At 54.6% G+C, this 13,446-nt stretch overlaps 3 protein-coding genes and 1 pseudogene across 3 annotated transcripts; 3 read left to right on the top strand and 1 right to left on the bottom strand.

The window, feature by feature from the left end:
- Positions 1-1,060: 1,060 nt before the first annotated feature.
- Positions 1,061-3,445, top strand: SAPIO_CDS0735 (C6 zinc finger domain protein; the record flags this gene model as incomplete). Its single annotated transcript, XM_016783445.1, has 4 exons — positions 1,061-2,091; positions 2,255-2,547; positions 2,645-2,832; positions 2,903-3,445. 4 exons carry the CDS (start codon positions 1,061-1,063, stop codon positions 3,443-3,445), a joined length of 2,055 nt encoding a protein of 684 aa, XP_016646211.1.
- Positions 3,446-4,895: 1,450 nt separating this feature from the next.
- SAPIO_CDS0734 (uncharacterized protein) lies at positions 4,896-5,237 on the bottom strand (the record flags this gene model as incomplete). Its single annotated transcript, XM_016783444.1, has 2 exons — positions 4,896-4,924; positions 4,988-5,237. The coding sequence occupies 2 exons, from the start codon at positions 5,235-5,237 to the stop codon at positions 4,896-4,898; spliced, it is 279 nt and encodes a 92-aa protein (XP_016646210.1).
- Positions 5,238-5,429: 192 nt separating this feature from the next.
- Positions 5,430-7,160, top strand: SAPIO_CDS0733 (annotated as a pseudogene; the record flags this gene model as incomplete).
- A 1,401-nt stretch (positions 7,161-8,561) lies between these two features.
- SAPIO_CDS0732 (uncharacterized protein) lies at positions 8,562-12,845 on the top strand (the record flags this gene model as incomplete). Its single annotated transcript, XM_016783443.1, has 3 exons — positions 8,562-9,714; positions 9,840-10,613; positions 10,687-12,845. 3 exons carry the CDS (start codon positions 8,562-8,564, stop codon positions 12,843-12,845), a joined length of 4,086 nt encoding a protein of 1,361 aa, XP_016646209.1.
- Positions 12,846-13,446: the final 601 nt, after the last annotated feature.

Below are 13,446 nucleotides of genomic sequence, written 5' to 3'. Positions count from 1 at the left end.
CATGGGTGGGGCGTGTCCAGCGACGAAGCAAGCTTCCGCGTTCATGCGGAGAAGACCGAGAGCCGCAAGTCCGTTGCTGGTCCGGTTAGTCGACTGGCGCCCAAGTTTGATGAGCGGGGATGGATGCGGCGAATGCGGAAGGCATTCCCGGATGGTACGAATACTCGCGCCATAAGCTAGAAGAGAGGGAAAAAGAAAAGGAAAAACAAAAGTGGGCCGTTCCTGTACTAGTGTGACTATTATCTAGGGTTTGAGATTGAAAGAAATGGCATCGTCGGTTAGCTGATGTTCGTCGATTTTCGGTATATTTTCCCAATGGCACCCCTTGCATTTGCTGCGGTGCGAATTCGGAGGACTTTATTATAACCCTTATCACAACCACAACCTACTCTATAAGCTCCCTGAAAACAGCAAAACTGCGACTCCTGCTTTTCAAGGCCCGCCCAGGCACCCCGGACACCAGGCGCTCTACCAGATTGGTGACACTATATCACGTGACTCGATTACTTGCCGAGTTAACCAGCCAGATTTCTCGTACGTGACGGTTGGCACAGAGTCAACTCATAGATTAAGAGTACTCCGTAGCACCTGGATCCTTTGACGTTATTATCTCAATGTTATTGAGCACCCTGAATTTTCGGGCTACATGTATACACGTGTGCGGGAAATCCTGAAGGATCCTGTTCTCCGTCCTTCGGATATATAGCTAGAGCAGGTTCGGTTAAAAAACGGATATAGATAGAAGTGCTCGGCTTAAGAGGCGGGGTAAGATAGAGTGGGCCGGCTTAAGAGCGATACAGAGTGGGCCGGCTTAAGAGCGATACAGAGTGGCCGGCTTAAGAGCGATACAGAGTCGGCCGACCTTGGGTGTCCGGATTTGTGAACGCCGACGACCGGAAACAGAATCCTAACGAGATGGCAGCCAATCGGTGGCGCAATGTGGCTCCATCATCATCTGGCCCACGGATGCCAATGGCCCATCCGTCTCGGAGGACCACATCCCTTCCCTCTTCCCCTGTCCAACACAGACAGAATACGGAGCAAGAGGCAGAGGCAGAAAATGATAAAGCCGGATCCGAACAGAACACCAAAGGCGTGCGAGCCGTGCCGTCGGCGTAAGGTGAAATGCGACGGCCAGAAGCCGTGCCGGCTCTGCCACGACAACCCCCTAGCATGTGTGTACCGCCTGAAGGCCCGGAGCCATATTCGCCGGCCCGCGTCAATTTCTCCGACGGCCGACAGCAACGCGGCCGGCCAGTCCAGGCGGCCACCGACGCCTAGTGCTGCTGCTGCTGCTCCTGCTGCTGCCGCGCAGGATGCTGCTGGCTCCCGCAGGTACAATGAGAGCGTTGTTGCTGTCCACCGCGCTCCCAAGTCAACCGACAGCTCCCAGCTATTCTACGGATCGTCATCCAACTTCGCCTTCCTGCAGCATATCCATCGGACTATCATCTCCTACGCCCTCCCCGCACACGCCCACAGTGGTTCGGAAGAGAAAGATGCGGGCGAGGACGACTCGGGGCTAGACACGTTCATGCAGAGGAACGTCTTCTTCGGGGTTCCTCTCAAGGTCAACCCCGTGTCCGTTGCCCGGTTCGATGCCCGCTCGGCCTTGACTGACCTCGTGCAAAAACCTGCTGCCGTGTCCTACCTCGACAACTTCAAGACCGCCAGCTTGCATCTCCTCCCATTCATCACGGCCTCGTCGCTAGACCATCTCCTGGATCGCATGTATTCGCCCGAGATAGCCGACGCGCATATGATACCTCCAAGATGGGCCATAATGCTCATGATCTTGGCAATTGGCGCCCTAAGCACAACGCAGACCGAGGTTGCCGACACGCTCTTCCTGGCAGCCAAGCGCGAGGCTGCCATCTACGAGGATTCCGTGACGCTACCCATGATTCAACTTTCCCTGCTGATGGCCGACTACCAGCTTAACATGGGCCGGCCCAGCTCGGGATACCTACACATAGGCAATGCCTGTCGAAAGGGACTGGCCATGGGTCTCAACAACGTCGCAGCCAACAGTGTCTCTCACGAGGTGGAGGAACGCAACTCCACTCTGTGGTGCTTGTACTTTTTTGAGACGTAAGGCTTTTCGTTCTTTTCTCTTTCTCTTTCTCCTTTTCTATTTCTTTTTCTTTTTTTTTTTTTTTTTTTTTTTCCCTCGCCGTTTAACCATTAAGAGACAAGAAGAGATTTGCAAATGGACAAGGCATCACCAAGCTAATAGGTAATATGGGCTTGCCAGGTGGTTGTCTTTGACCGTAGGCCGGAAGAGCATCATCAGGCGCAAGAACATCGGCTGCCCTTTTCCCACTGGACAACCCGTCCTGGTGCATCTCTGCCATCTAGCCGCCATCGCGGAAGACATGGCTGGATCCTTGTACAGTGGTATGTCCGACTCTCTCTGGCAGCTGCATGAGATAGCCGACCAGATTCTTCAACGTCTTCGACAATGGAGCCAGACTGTAGGCATCGGGCGTTCGTGTCGTCGTCAGGAGACGTCGGATAAGCCAATGGCCAAGTTGACGCTGCACTGCGGTTAGTGTAATTCCTCGCTCACTCATTCACTCCCTTATATATCCACCCCAGGAGAGAAAACCGATTGAGTAGTGAGAAGCTCATCTATACGGGGTAGTATACTTCCATCTCCTTCACACAACCTTCCGGCCGTTCCTCATCGCCGAGTCCATGCTGCAGGCAAGCAGTGGAAGGAATGAATTCCACGACCTTTGGTTCCGACAGGCATGTAGGAATGCCACCGACGCGGCGGTAGACTCCATTGTCTTTATGAATGCCACGTTCCAAAATAGTGACTTGATAAAGGTTAGCCGAGTCACAGCCCGCGTACACCTTTTGCCCCTCTTGGAGGGAAAGTCGTCGTTGACAATATTAGGCCCGCCGCTACGACTCATTCTTCGTCGAGGCATGTTGCTCTGTTCTCCTCCTCGACTCGCTGAGCCATCCATCAAAGCACCCCAACAATGTCGTCTACATAAACCAAGCTCTGGAATGCCTTCAGCGCATGACGGCCGACGAGCCTGTCACGAACGTCATCGCCTCGATCCAGCAGATCCTGAACGCCGTGCAGCTCTCCATCGCGCGAGAGGCAACCGCTCTATCCATGGGAGGTGCTGCAACCCAGCAGCTCTCGTCATTGCCGAGCGACGAGAATTCGCTGGCCCAAGTTAATGCACCTGGCGAAGTCCCGCCTCTAGACCGTACACCCTCGTATGCCACAGACGAACCCATTTTCCTGCGTGAATCTGGCATGCCCTCAGTCGATGATGCATCCTCCCGAGGATTCACTGATTCGGTCGTATCTCGAAATCCGTCGCCGGCGGTAACCCAAGATTGGCCTCCGTTCAATTTTGACGTTGTCACGACTGACCTATTTAAATTTTTCCCCAAGGACGTGGGCGGCTTGTCGGAGCATTGAGCAAGGCACATCTAAGGTAGCTATGTGACCACAAGTCGCGTCCCGAATAAAACACTAGATCGAGTCATTGAAACGTGACTAGCTGCGATGGTTCTAAATGAATGAATATATAGGCCTACTTTTGCGATGATACCTACCTGAAATAGGATCCTAGAGCTGTGGTGCTTGTGTCACTGGCACTTGCCTTCAATTACGGTATCCCAAGTCTCGTAAGTCGGTTCACTCCTTCCTGCGGCGACTCACAATATCCACTGCCCACGCGTGTAAGGTACCTTGAGTGCCAACGTCTCTATTTTAGAAGTTAACGTGCATTCATGCTACCTTTATACCTGTACATCAGCCCTTCCCTCCGTCTCGCCAGCCGTCCTATGGCTCATCTAGGTTTCGGGATGAGGGGAAATGTACCTCGGTATGTATGAGTAGTACATTGTTGTTGTGCTTCGGCTTGTTTAAGCAAATAGCTCTGCTAGGGGTTCCGCTGGAAGGCAACACGATGTAGCAGGATAAACACTGTGATCCTGTCGTGCTGTGACCTTGAAATAAACTTCTAGATTCTTTAGTTCTCAAATATCGCGACTTCATTTCCATTTTGTTTCTCCTTATTCTCCGCCCGAGTTATAGTTAGATAAAACTATTAAGATTCGCCTCTCTTCGATCTTAGTCTACTCCTAACTAAGCCTCAGAAAGCCCATAGGTAATCCGTAGGTTACATAACCCATCAGGCCCACAGGCCTAGAAAATAAGTAGTAAGGTAGTGTGACGGTGAAAAAGGGGACATTGGTGAAAAGGGGGACGTTCTTAGGATTCCGCAAGTATTTGGGGGGGGGGGGGGAAGAATGTTATTCCTTGCCGTGGCCCAGGGCCATAGTTATTTCTTTTCTTTTCCTTCCTCTTAAGAGGAAGAATAAGTTCTTTAATAAGTTTCTTGTGCCTGGCTAGTTAGGCCAGGTGGCAGGAAGGGCCTGCTGCCTAATGCTCTAATAGGAGTGTAGAGCTGGCTGTCGCCAGTTGCCTGCCTATGGCGTTAAATAAACACACATATACATACACACACACAACAGACCCGAACGCGCTATTCTGTCGCGCACATGGGGATCTGACGTGATCGTATGGACATCTGGGGGTATTAGTTCATCGGCAGGTGAATATGATGCAGCTGCCTGATAGCCGAGGTGAAACGACAGTTTGACTCACAGGCACTCGAACGTTTTAAAAGTCATACCAGTAACCGGCTGATTATGTCCTTCGCCAACTACACTTTTATGTCTCCATGCAAGCACCCCTCGCATGCATCTGTCTCGAATCAATTGGAAAACTGATTAGATCCATCCCATCACTCTGACACAACATCAATCTTGGCTGAAAAGGAGATTCAGGGATAATACAAATGTGCTGGCTGCAAACGCGCTCTTGGTGACATCCCCCCGCACCTATGGCTCTTAGTATGTAGTTAGATGTGTTGTCGCAGCACATATTCTCCTGTTACCACAGACGCTGACTCGTTCCCATTGCCTCTCTGACCTAGACGACGCCGGCACATACGCGGCGTCGTAGTCAAACGGACAGCGAATTTGACCCTTCTAAATTGTTGAATGGTACTAGCAGCGCGGTGCATGGTGAGGGCCGACACAACCCCGGAGTGGACGACCTCGTCCGCCTCCTGCAACGTCCTACGACAGGCATTCTGACCAACCACGTCTCTTCTGTTCGAATCAACCTTAACCGCAGATCCTTCGCCGTGCGTCTCGTTGAGTAACATCGCGGGGAATCCGGCGTTCGCCATGTCTTCCATGGCCGTGGCTGGAAATCCGGGGAATCCGGGGCAACGGAACTGGGGACCAGACACAGAAAATCTTGTGTAGAAAATGGGGGCGATTCCCTTGTGTTTTGTGCCGAGTTTGCCTTGCTCGTGACAACTGGCTGTAGCAGATAACACTCTACCTTTACGCTTGCACCTAATCATTGCATACCTGCATCCTCTGCCATGTCCATCTCAGCCAACGACGAGAAGCCGAGCCTTCACCAGTCGGAAAAGGAGCCCGGCACTCCCTCCGATCCTGAGCACCAGCAGCCAGAGGAAGAGCTCTTCAAATGGGACCTTGCCATTTTCACCAATCTTTTGGCCCTGTTCATGTGTTACTTTTCCTCGACATGGGGTCTGTTAGTCCCGACTTCTTCCATCGCCTTCATCGTTGAACAATTCCCTGATGGTGCCGGCAAATCGGCATGGATCGCTGCAGCCGTTTCCATCCCCAACTGCGTGCTACAGGCCTTCATGGGAGAGCTCTCCGATATCCTCGGCCGCAAGCACTTCCTGCTGGCCGGGATGCTGCTCGGTATCACCGGCGCCATCGTGTCCAGCCGCGCCAACAACGTTGAGATGATTATCGGAGGACAGGTCCTTAATGGCTGTGGTTTGACGCTTGGTTATCTCGCCATCCCTCTTGTGTCCGAGGTCGTGCCCAAGGATAAGCGACCCCAGATGCAGGGTTTGGCTGGTGTCATTGCTGGCATAGCCACCATGATTGGTCCCGTTATTCAGGGCGCTTTCATTAAGAACGGCGTGGGGGGGGATACAAATGGATGGCGAGGTGGCTTTTACCTCTGCGCTGGCTTCTATGCTCTGACTTTCATCTCGCTGGTTCTCTTCTACCATCCCGCTCCACGACCCGGCCAGAATGAGCTCTCTACTATGAGTAGGGTCGCTAAGATCGACTGGCTCGGTGTGTTCCTCGTTGCTTCCGGTCTCGTTCTCTTCCTTGTTGGTCTTCACTACGGAGGGAACCCTTACGAGTGGACTGATCCGTTGGTCCTCTGCACCTTGATCATCGGTGGTGTCCTTCTCATGATCTTCGGCATCTACAACTGGAGATTCCGAAAGGATGGTCTCCTTCACCATGCCTTCTTCGAGCACCGCAATTTCGCTATCTCTATGGCCCTTAATTTTGTCGGTGGCATCGTTCTCTTTGGTGGCCAGGCTTATCTTCCCCAGGAAATCGTTACTCTTTTCACTAACGATGCCATCCTTACTGGTGTATATAATATTCCCTTCAACGGCTTTAGCATCATCTCGGCCTTCATTGCCGGTATCATCATGGGCCTAACCAAGGAGGCCAAGCCTATTGTCATCACCGCCTTTAGCTTCCTCCTGGCTGGCTCTGGCATAATGGCAGTCATGGAACCGCACATCAACTTTACCGCCTGGTTCTTCCCTACCGCCCTTCTTGGTTTCGGCGTCGGCGCCCAGTTGTCTATCCTCAACGTCGTAGTCAGCGTGTGCACGGCTAACGAGTATATTGCCCATGCCATGAGTGTTGTCGCTGCCGTTCGTGCCCTTGGTGGGTCCATTGGCATTGTCATTTTCCACGCGATTTTCCACACAAAGACCAAGGAGATACTTCCCAAGCAGCTAGCTAAGGCTGTCCTTGTCGCTGGCCTGCCTCAAGAGAATCTTACTCAGTTCCTGACTGCTGCTGCTGCCGGCGTCGGGGCTCAGCTTCTTGAACTACCAGGTGTTACGGAGGAAGTTATCGAGGCCTATAGGCTAGCGTATCCCAAGGCCTTAGCTGATTGCTACCGATTTATTTGGTACAGTTTGATTCCGTTTGCCGCTGTTAGCTTGGGGATTTCTTTCTTCCTCAAGACTACTAAGGCACAGATGACGCGCCAGGTTGCTGCTGGTGTCCAGAGGAGAGGAATTAGGAAGCCGACCTAATGAACAAATGTAACTATCTAATTGGAAAAATACGGGAGCAGTAGTTAAATTAAACACACGGTAGATTGCTATAGGAAACATGGCCTTATTAGTTTATAATGAAGAGTATTGGTTTTTTTATTAGTTTATATAAGGGTAAGTAGTATAGTGCACGAGAAGGAACAATATTTAGTAAAGCTTGGAAATTGGCTGTTAGCAAATGAAGTTGAGTTTCGATTGGTCAGTCACAATGACTCTCTCCTACACGGAGCACCTCAGTAACGAAAACACCTGTAGGCGGGTGCTGGCCTGGTGCGGCTTAGTTTTCCAGGCTCCGAGCGCTGCACTCTCCCACCACGTCCCCTCGGCACAGTCCACTTCGTCATCTCCGGCTTAGCTAGCCTCCGCACCGCCCCTCGGGCCGTTCTACTACGCCTACCTTCTCGGCGGTGCCCTCCCTTCCCGCGCTCTCAGCGTCTTCAACTACACGTTCTTCGTCATTGGGGACAGTAGCGCCGTTATAGGAACGGCGATGTAGGTCGCGTTGTACGGGAACTAGATGGAACGGTCTTTTTGGACACGGATATTCTCACCGAATACCTGCCGAACGGCCATAGAACACAAGAGCTCGATTTAGACCGCGAGCCTAGCCCGACCTAGGCCAGTTCTGAGGCTAGCTTGAGGAAACTGGCTGTCAAACAACTGGCCTTTCCATGCGTTCGACCGCAGTTCGTTCGCCCTGCGGGGTCGACTGGTTGGCCATCGTACCTCACAGCCCCTCTGGAGCCCTGGGCCTCCGATGTTGTGACATCAATGGCCAGATGCTGCAAATCTCAGAGTGCAAGGTCTACTAGGGATTTTTGGGTGCGCCCGACTTAGCAGATGCCTTCTTTCGAATAATTCCCGACATTCCCCCCCCCTCCCGTGAAAACCAAATCCGTCTTGGGAATCCCGCCGGTTCTGTTCAACTTGGAAACAAGTGCCATGCCTTCAACGGTACCCTGCATCATGGTGGGCTGGGCCTCCTGCAGGCAGCCCAGCTTGAAAGAGGCCCGGCACTTTTATGCAGTACGACTCGAGCGACCAATCACGGTCAAAATGATGCGAATGCCCGTGAATCGGGCCCAAAATACGAAAAGTTCTATCTTGCTCGGCCTGACGTTTGGCCAGCTATAAAATCAACCGTTGTTCGCAATTACGACGCCGGGGTATCCGCGTCATCATCCTCGGCAGACTCCTTTCTTTTGTCTCAGCCCTACTGAGTACATGCCGGAAGTTCTTAGTTCCCCAGTCACTCTACTCCATACTTTATGGTTCATGGGAACCCCTAACGTCATATCCCCCTAAGATCGATACGGCCTTATCCCAATTGTCTCCACGTCTACTTCTGCTACTCTCCGAGTCTTCCACGGAACTTTCAATATGGAAGAACCCGTCACGCCCCCAAGGAGGACCGGGTCGAATGCGCTCACTGTCGCATCCTCATTTATAGACAGCTTCAACTCGGAGTACGGTCTTGCTATCCGCGTGCCGAACCTAGACCTGTCACCGCGGCAGCGACGAGAACAGCTTAAAACCGACGCGGACCGGCTCGCCGAAGAAATTCACCGTCGGGCCCGCTTCCTAGCCGATAAGTGTCCGGAGCAGCTTCCATGCGTCACGGCTGCGTTCCGAGCGTTCCGAGCGTCCGGAAACGTTGCGCGCGTCAGCCAGGCGCGGGATACCCTGGGTGGTAACGGCGTTTCTTCTTCGGCCGGCTGCCGGGTAAGGGCTCCCGATGCCGAGAAGAGCTATGAGCTACAAATGTGCCTCTTGCGGATTTTGGAATCGCTGACCCCGACCATATCCCCTCTCTCCCTCCGTCAAGAAAATTCCCCACCTCGGTATACCGCTTGCACAACTCAACGTGACAGCCAACTCGACAACGGCCTGGCGCTCCCCACGGGATGCAAGCCACCGCGTGAGGCGTACTTGCGCACGCCGGAAGAAGAAAACCTCGAAAGGACTCTCCAGTCCACTCCGACCAGATCCATGGTGATCAGAGAAGAGAGCCCCGTGGAATTCGCATCACCCAATGGGCACTCGGCGAACCCCAGCACGCAGCGTCTTTCGCATCGCCCTAATGGCCGGGACCACTCCTTGCCCAGCTTCAATGGTGTCAGTGGCGGTGGCCGCATCCGGAGTCCCGTTGGGTCCTTGACACGGTTTGATGCAAACGGCCAACCAGACAGCCACGAGACGGCCAGTTTAAGCTCTCAATTCGGTAGAGGCGGCCTCTGGGATCTCTTTAAGCTTGGCAACCGTTCCATCCATCAGTCGCAGGCACTAGACGGGCCACTTGCGCGCGTAAAATTCGCTAGCCATACGCAAGCAACGAGCCAAGAGATGCAGTCCTCGGAGAACAGTCCGTGCCGTCCCAACGAGGAGGAACTCTACGCACTTCGTAGCCCACCTGGGCCTTCCTTGCCCCCTCCGCAGAGTCCTCCCGAACCAGGACCGTCCATCCTCCGCGAGTCTAGCAACAGAAAGTCCGTCATAAAACCAAATTTGAAGCGGATGCTCGAAATGTCCTGGCGTAGGTCCTACCCCGTCTACTTTTATCACTTTAGAGCCGGGTAGCGCAGGTTCGCGGTCTTCCATCCTTGCTACTTACGTACCGCAGTGATGTAAATGTCCTTACATATAATTGACACGTGGCAGCGAAAATGCCTGGGTTCCTCGCCAGTGCTCCTTTCCCCATCATCTGGGAGACCACCAGGGCGGCCCTGCACTGCGGCGTACCGCTCGACACCCTCGCGATGCCATACGACGCGCAGCGCTGGGCCACCCAAGCCGGGTTCCACAGCGCCCTCAAGGCTCACCCGGACTTCGGAGTCAAGGGCCCCCTGCCCGTCATGTGTAACCGCCGGGCCTGGGACGCCGCCTTCTCGACCTTCCAGCATGATAGCTACTCCGTCACCCTCGTCATGGAAGCCAGGTACGCGCGCCGCCCGGCCGACGGCCAGCTCTACACCATGGCCCTCCAACCGCTCAAGCTGGAACGTAGCCATCGCCTCGCGCGGCGATTCGGCGCCGATCGGTTTCTAGAAGTCGTGCTTCCCTCTCCCGCCGCCGACGACCGGCCCGCCTATCTGAAGTCCTACGACGTCTTGGTTCGTCTGTTCCTCGAGAGTGACCATGTCATGTTTGGGCGTGTGTGGCGTCCGTTCTTTACAAAAGCCCAGCCGAGCGTCAAGAAGAATGGCGGCCCGATCAAGTATGAAATGCGGGACCGCGTCTACTTCTTCGCCGTCGATGGCGACGATTTCCGTCCCTGTGGCCCTCATCTCCGGTACCCTCGCAAGGAAGATGCGACTGAAATCAGCCGCAGAAGCAAGATTGAAATTTCCGACCTTCTCGAGTGGGCCATCGGTATCGGTATCTCGGAGAATACTGAGCAGCCGATCTGCAAGCTCTTCTCACGACTAGCGCTAAGTACGGCTATGTCCCTATAGCTCCCAAGAGAAATCGGTTTGGCTAACTTAATCTCTGGTATGTCGTCAAACAGGCCTTAGCAGGGCCACCGCGACTGTCGTTCTCAAGCCTCACCAGCTACGAGTAAAAGAGGACGACGTCAGGTCCCCACAAGGCGTTCCCATGAACGATGGCATCGGACTCATGTCGCGGCGCCTAGCCCGCAAGATTGCCGCCCATCTCGGCCTCGACACGGTACCGAGCGGTTTCCAGGGCCGGCTCGGCGGCGCCAAGGGCTTCTGGATCATCGATTCCAGCCACTTCGACGACGACGACGATGAGTGGATCGAAATCTACCGGTCCCAGACGAAGTGGGTGTGCCGCTACGATGAAGACCCGGACCACTGCACGTTCGAGGTGAGAGGGGCCCCGTCACCACTGAAGCCCGCCGACGTGAACGAACAATTCCTCGTCATCCTCGAGGACCGCGCTCCGGACCGATATCGCCTGCGGGACGTCGTCAAGGCCCTCTTCGAGCGAACGGCTGCGACTGAGCTCTGGGCCATCGCCCGCGCCGCGAGGCACCCCATGACCCTCCTGAGCCTAGTCCATCAGACCGAGATCTCATGCGCCGAGAAAGCCGCCGATGGCTACGTGCCCTTCCTCGGAGGGCTACCCAGGCAGGATGGGGAGATGCTCAAGTTCCTCTTGAATGGCGGCTTTGACATGTCCAATGTCTTCGTCGCCGACCTGGTCAAGAAGATGGCCAAGCAGGTAGCTGATTCGCTCCGCAACAACCTCAAGATCTCGGTACCCCGGTCTACGTATGCCTTCATGGTGGTAGACTTTGCCGAGGTCCTGGACGAGGGCGAAGTGCACTTGGGCTTCTCGACGCAATTTGTGACGGACGGCGAGGCCACCGGCGAGCTGCACGACCAGGACGTCCTCGTGGCGCGTGCCCCGGCCCATTTCCCCAGCGACATCCAGAAGGTGAGGGCAGTTTTCCGGCCCGAGCTGCGGCACCTCAAGGACGTCATCGTGTTCTCCATCAAGGGCGCGGAACCCTTGGCAGAGTACCTCTCGGGTGGCGATTACGACGGCGACAGAGCGTGGGTGTGCTGGGACCCAGACATCGTGGACAACTTTGAAGGCGTTCCGGTCCCGGAGAAGAAGAAGATATACGAGGACGAGCTCCTTAAGGATTGTTACATCCAACAAGACAATACGACGGTCGACGAGGCGCTGTCCCGTAATTCCGGCGGCGCGGGCCGCAGCACCTCCGAGTTCATGACGCACGGCTTCCTCCACGCCATGAGGCCCAACATGCTCGGCCGGTGCACCGCTTACAAGGAGAAAGTGTGCTATCATGACAACAGCATCAGCAGCGACAGGGCCATCGCTCTCAGCGCCCTCTTGGGTAGGCTCGTCGACCAGGAGAAGCAGGGCGTCATCTTCACGCCGGAGGACCTGGGTAGAGTGAAGACGCGGTTCGTCAGGATGCCCCGGATTGCCGCGGACATGCCGGCGTATAAGTCGGGGAGCCGCCCGGACCGGTGCAAGCACATCCTTGACTGGCTCAGGTTCGAAGTGGCCGAGCCCGTCATCGAGAGGGAGATGAGGGGGATCATGGCCTCCTTGTCGAAGACGCAGAAAATCGCGAGGACAGGGGGAGACAAAGATCTTGAGTTCTACTCGGATGAGCTGGACATCCTCGCCAATAGCTTGGATGTGTACGAGAAGCTCCGCAGAGCCCTCCACCGGGACTTGAAAGGTGCACTGCAGTTCTGGAAAGACACAGTCCCCGGGCCCCTGGTAAACGATAATTTTCCCAGCAAACTGGAAGCCGCATACCAGAAGTGGCTGTCCATCCGCCCCCCCGAGGAGTGCCTCGCCGACAGGGCGCTCAGGGTTCAGCTCTTCGGCGCAGCCGCAGCGGCGACCGGCGTGGAGACGCCCGACTCCCACAGCTACTGGGGCAAACTCAAAGCGTCAGTCACGTTTAAGCTTTTCCAATACTCCAGCGTCAGGTTTGTTTTTCGCGTCGCCGGACGTCAGCTGCAGGCCATCAAGGCGGAGCGGTGCACCGCGCGTGACAGCGGCGACGGCGGGCCGGTGCCCATGATCCCGGGGATGTATGCACTGCACCGGCCGCACAATAAGTTGATTAACAGTCTGGTGGCTCTTGAGAAAGACGAAGAGTACGAGAACGTTGTTGAGAGCCTTCAGGGTTTGAGTTTTGCGGACGAGGCATAGACGTTTTCGGCTTCCAATGTTCACGAGCTTGCCGTTTGGGGCGTGCTGTTGCCTTGATAATAGTTACCCGTTGGGTCGTAGGAAAAGCTCGCTGAGGTTATCCGGATCTGGGACGAGCTGGGGAAGGTTGGTGATTTTCTAGAAGAATGTGTGTTAATCGTGGGACACGCGCAGATGGGGGAGGTTCCATTGAACAGTTTCTTGAATTTGAACTCAAACTTGCAAATTCTGCCAAGCAACCCGATTATGATCAAGTCGAATGTAACCGGTTAGACAGAATAAGCTACGACACCATTCCACAGACCACCACATCTGGAGTGTGATAGTCCTGTCTTCCGTCTTTTGTTCCGACCGACAAGCGTATTTGAGCACGGGGACAGCGAAGAGGGAGGCTGGAGCTGAAATATAACTTACCGGGATGCCTTGTGTGTCCCCGTCAGCCGGGTTACTCGGTCCTGGTTTCATCCATCATTGTATCACCATAGCTAAGCTGAAATGTATCCACGGCGACGAAAAGGCCGAATCCGCTTGCGCCTCACGGAATACGGGTTTCCGGATCCCAAATTTTTTTTTCCGTGCCGACATGTTGCTACGGCTTGGT

The sequence above is a fragment of the Scedosporium apiospermum genome (genome assembly GCF_000732125.1).
Source record: "Scedosporium apiospermum strain IHEM 14462 chromosome Unknown SEQ_SAPIO_0033, whole genome shotgun sequence".
NCBI classification, from domain to species: Eukaryota; Fungi; Ascomycota; class Sordariomycetes; order Microascales; family Microascaceae; genus Scedosporium; species Scedosporium apiospermum.
This window is presented reverse-complemented; position numbering and strand designations above follow the sequence as displayed.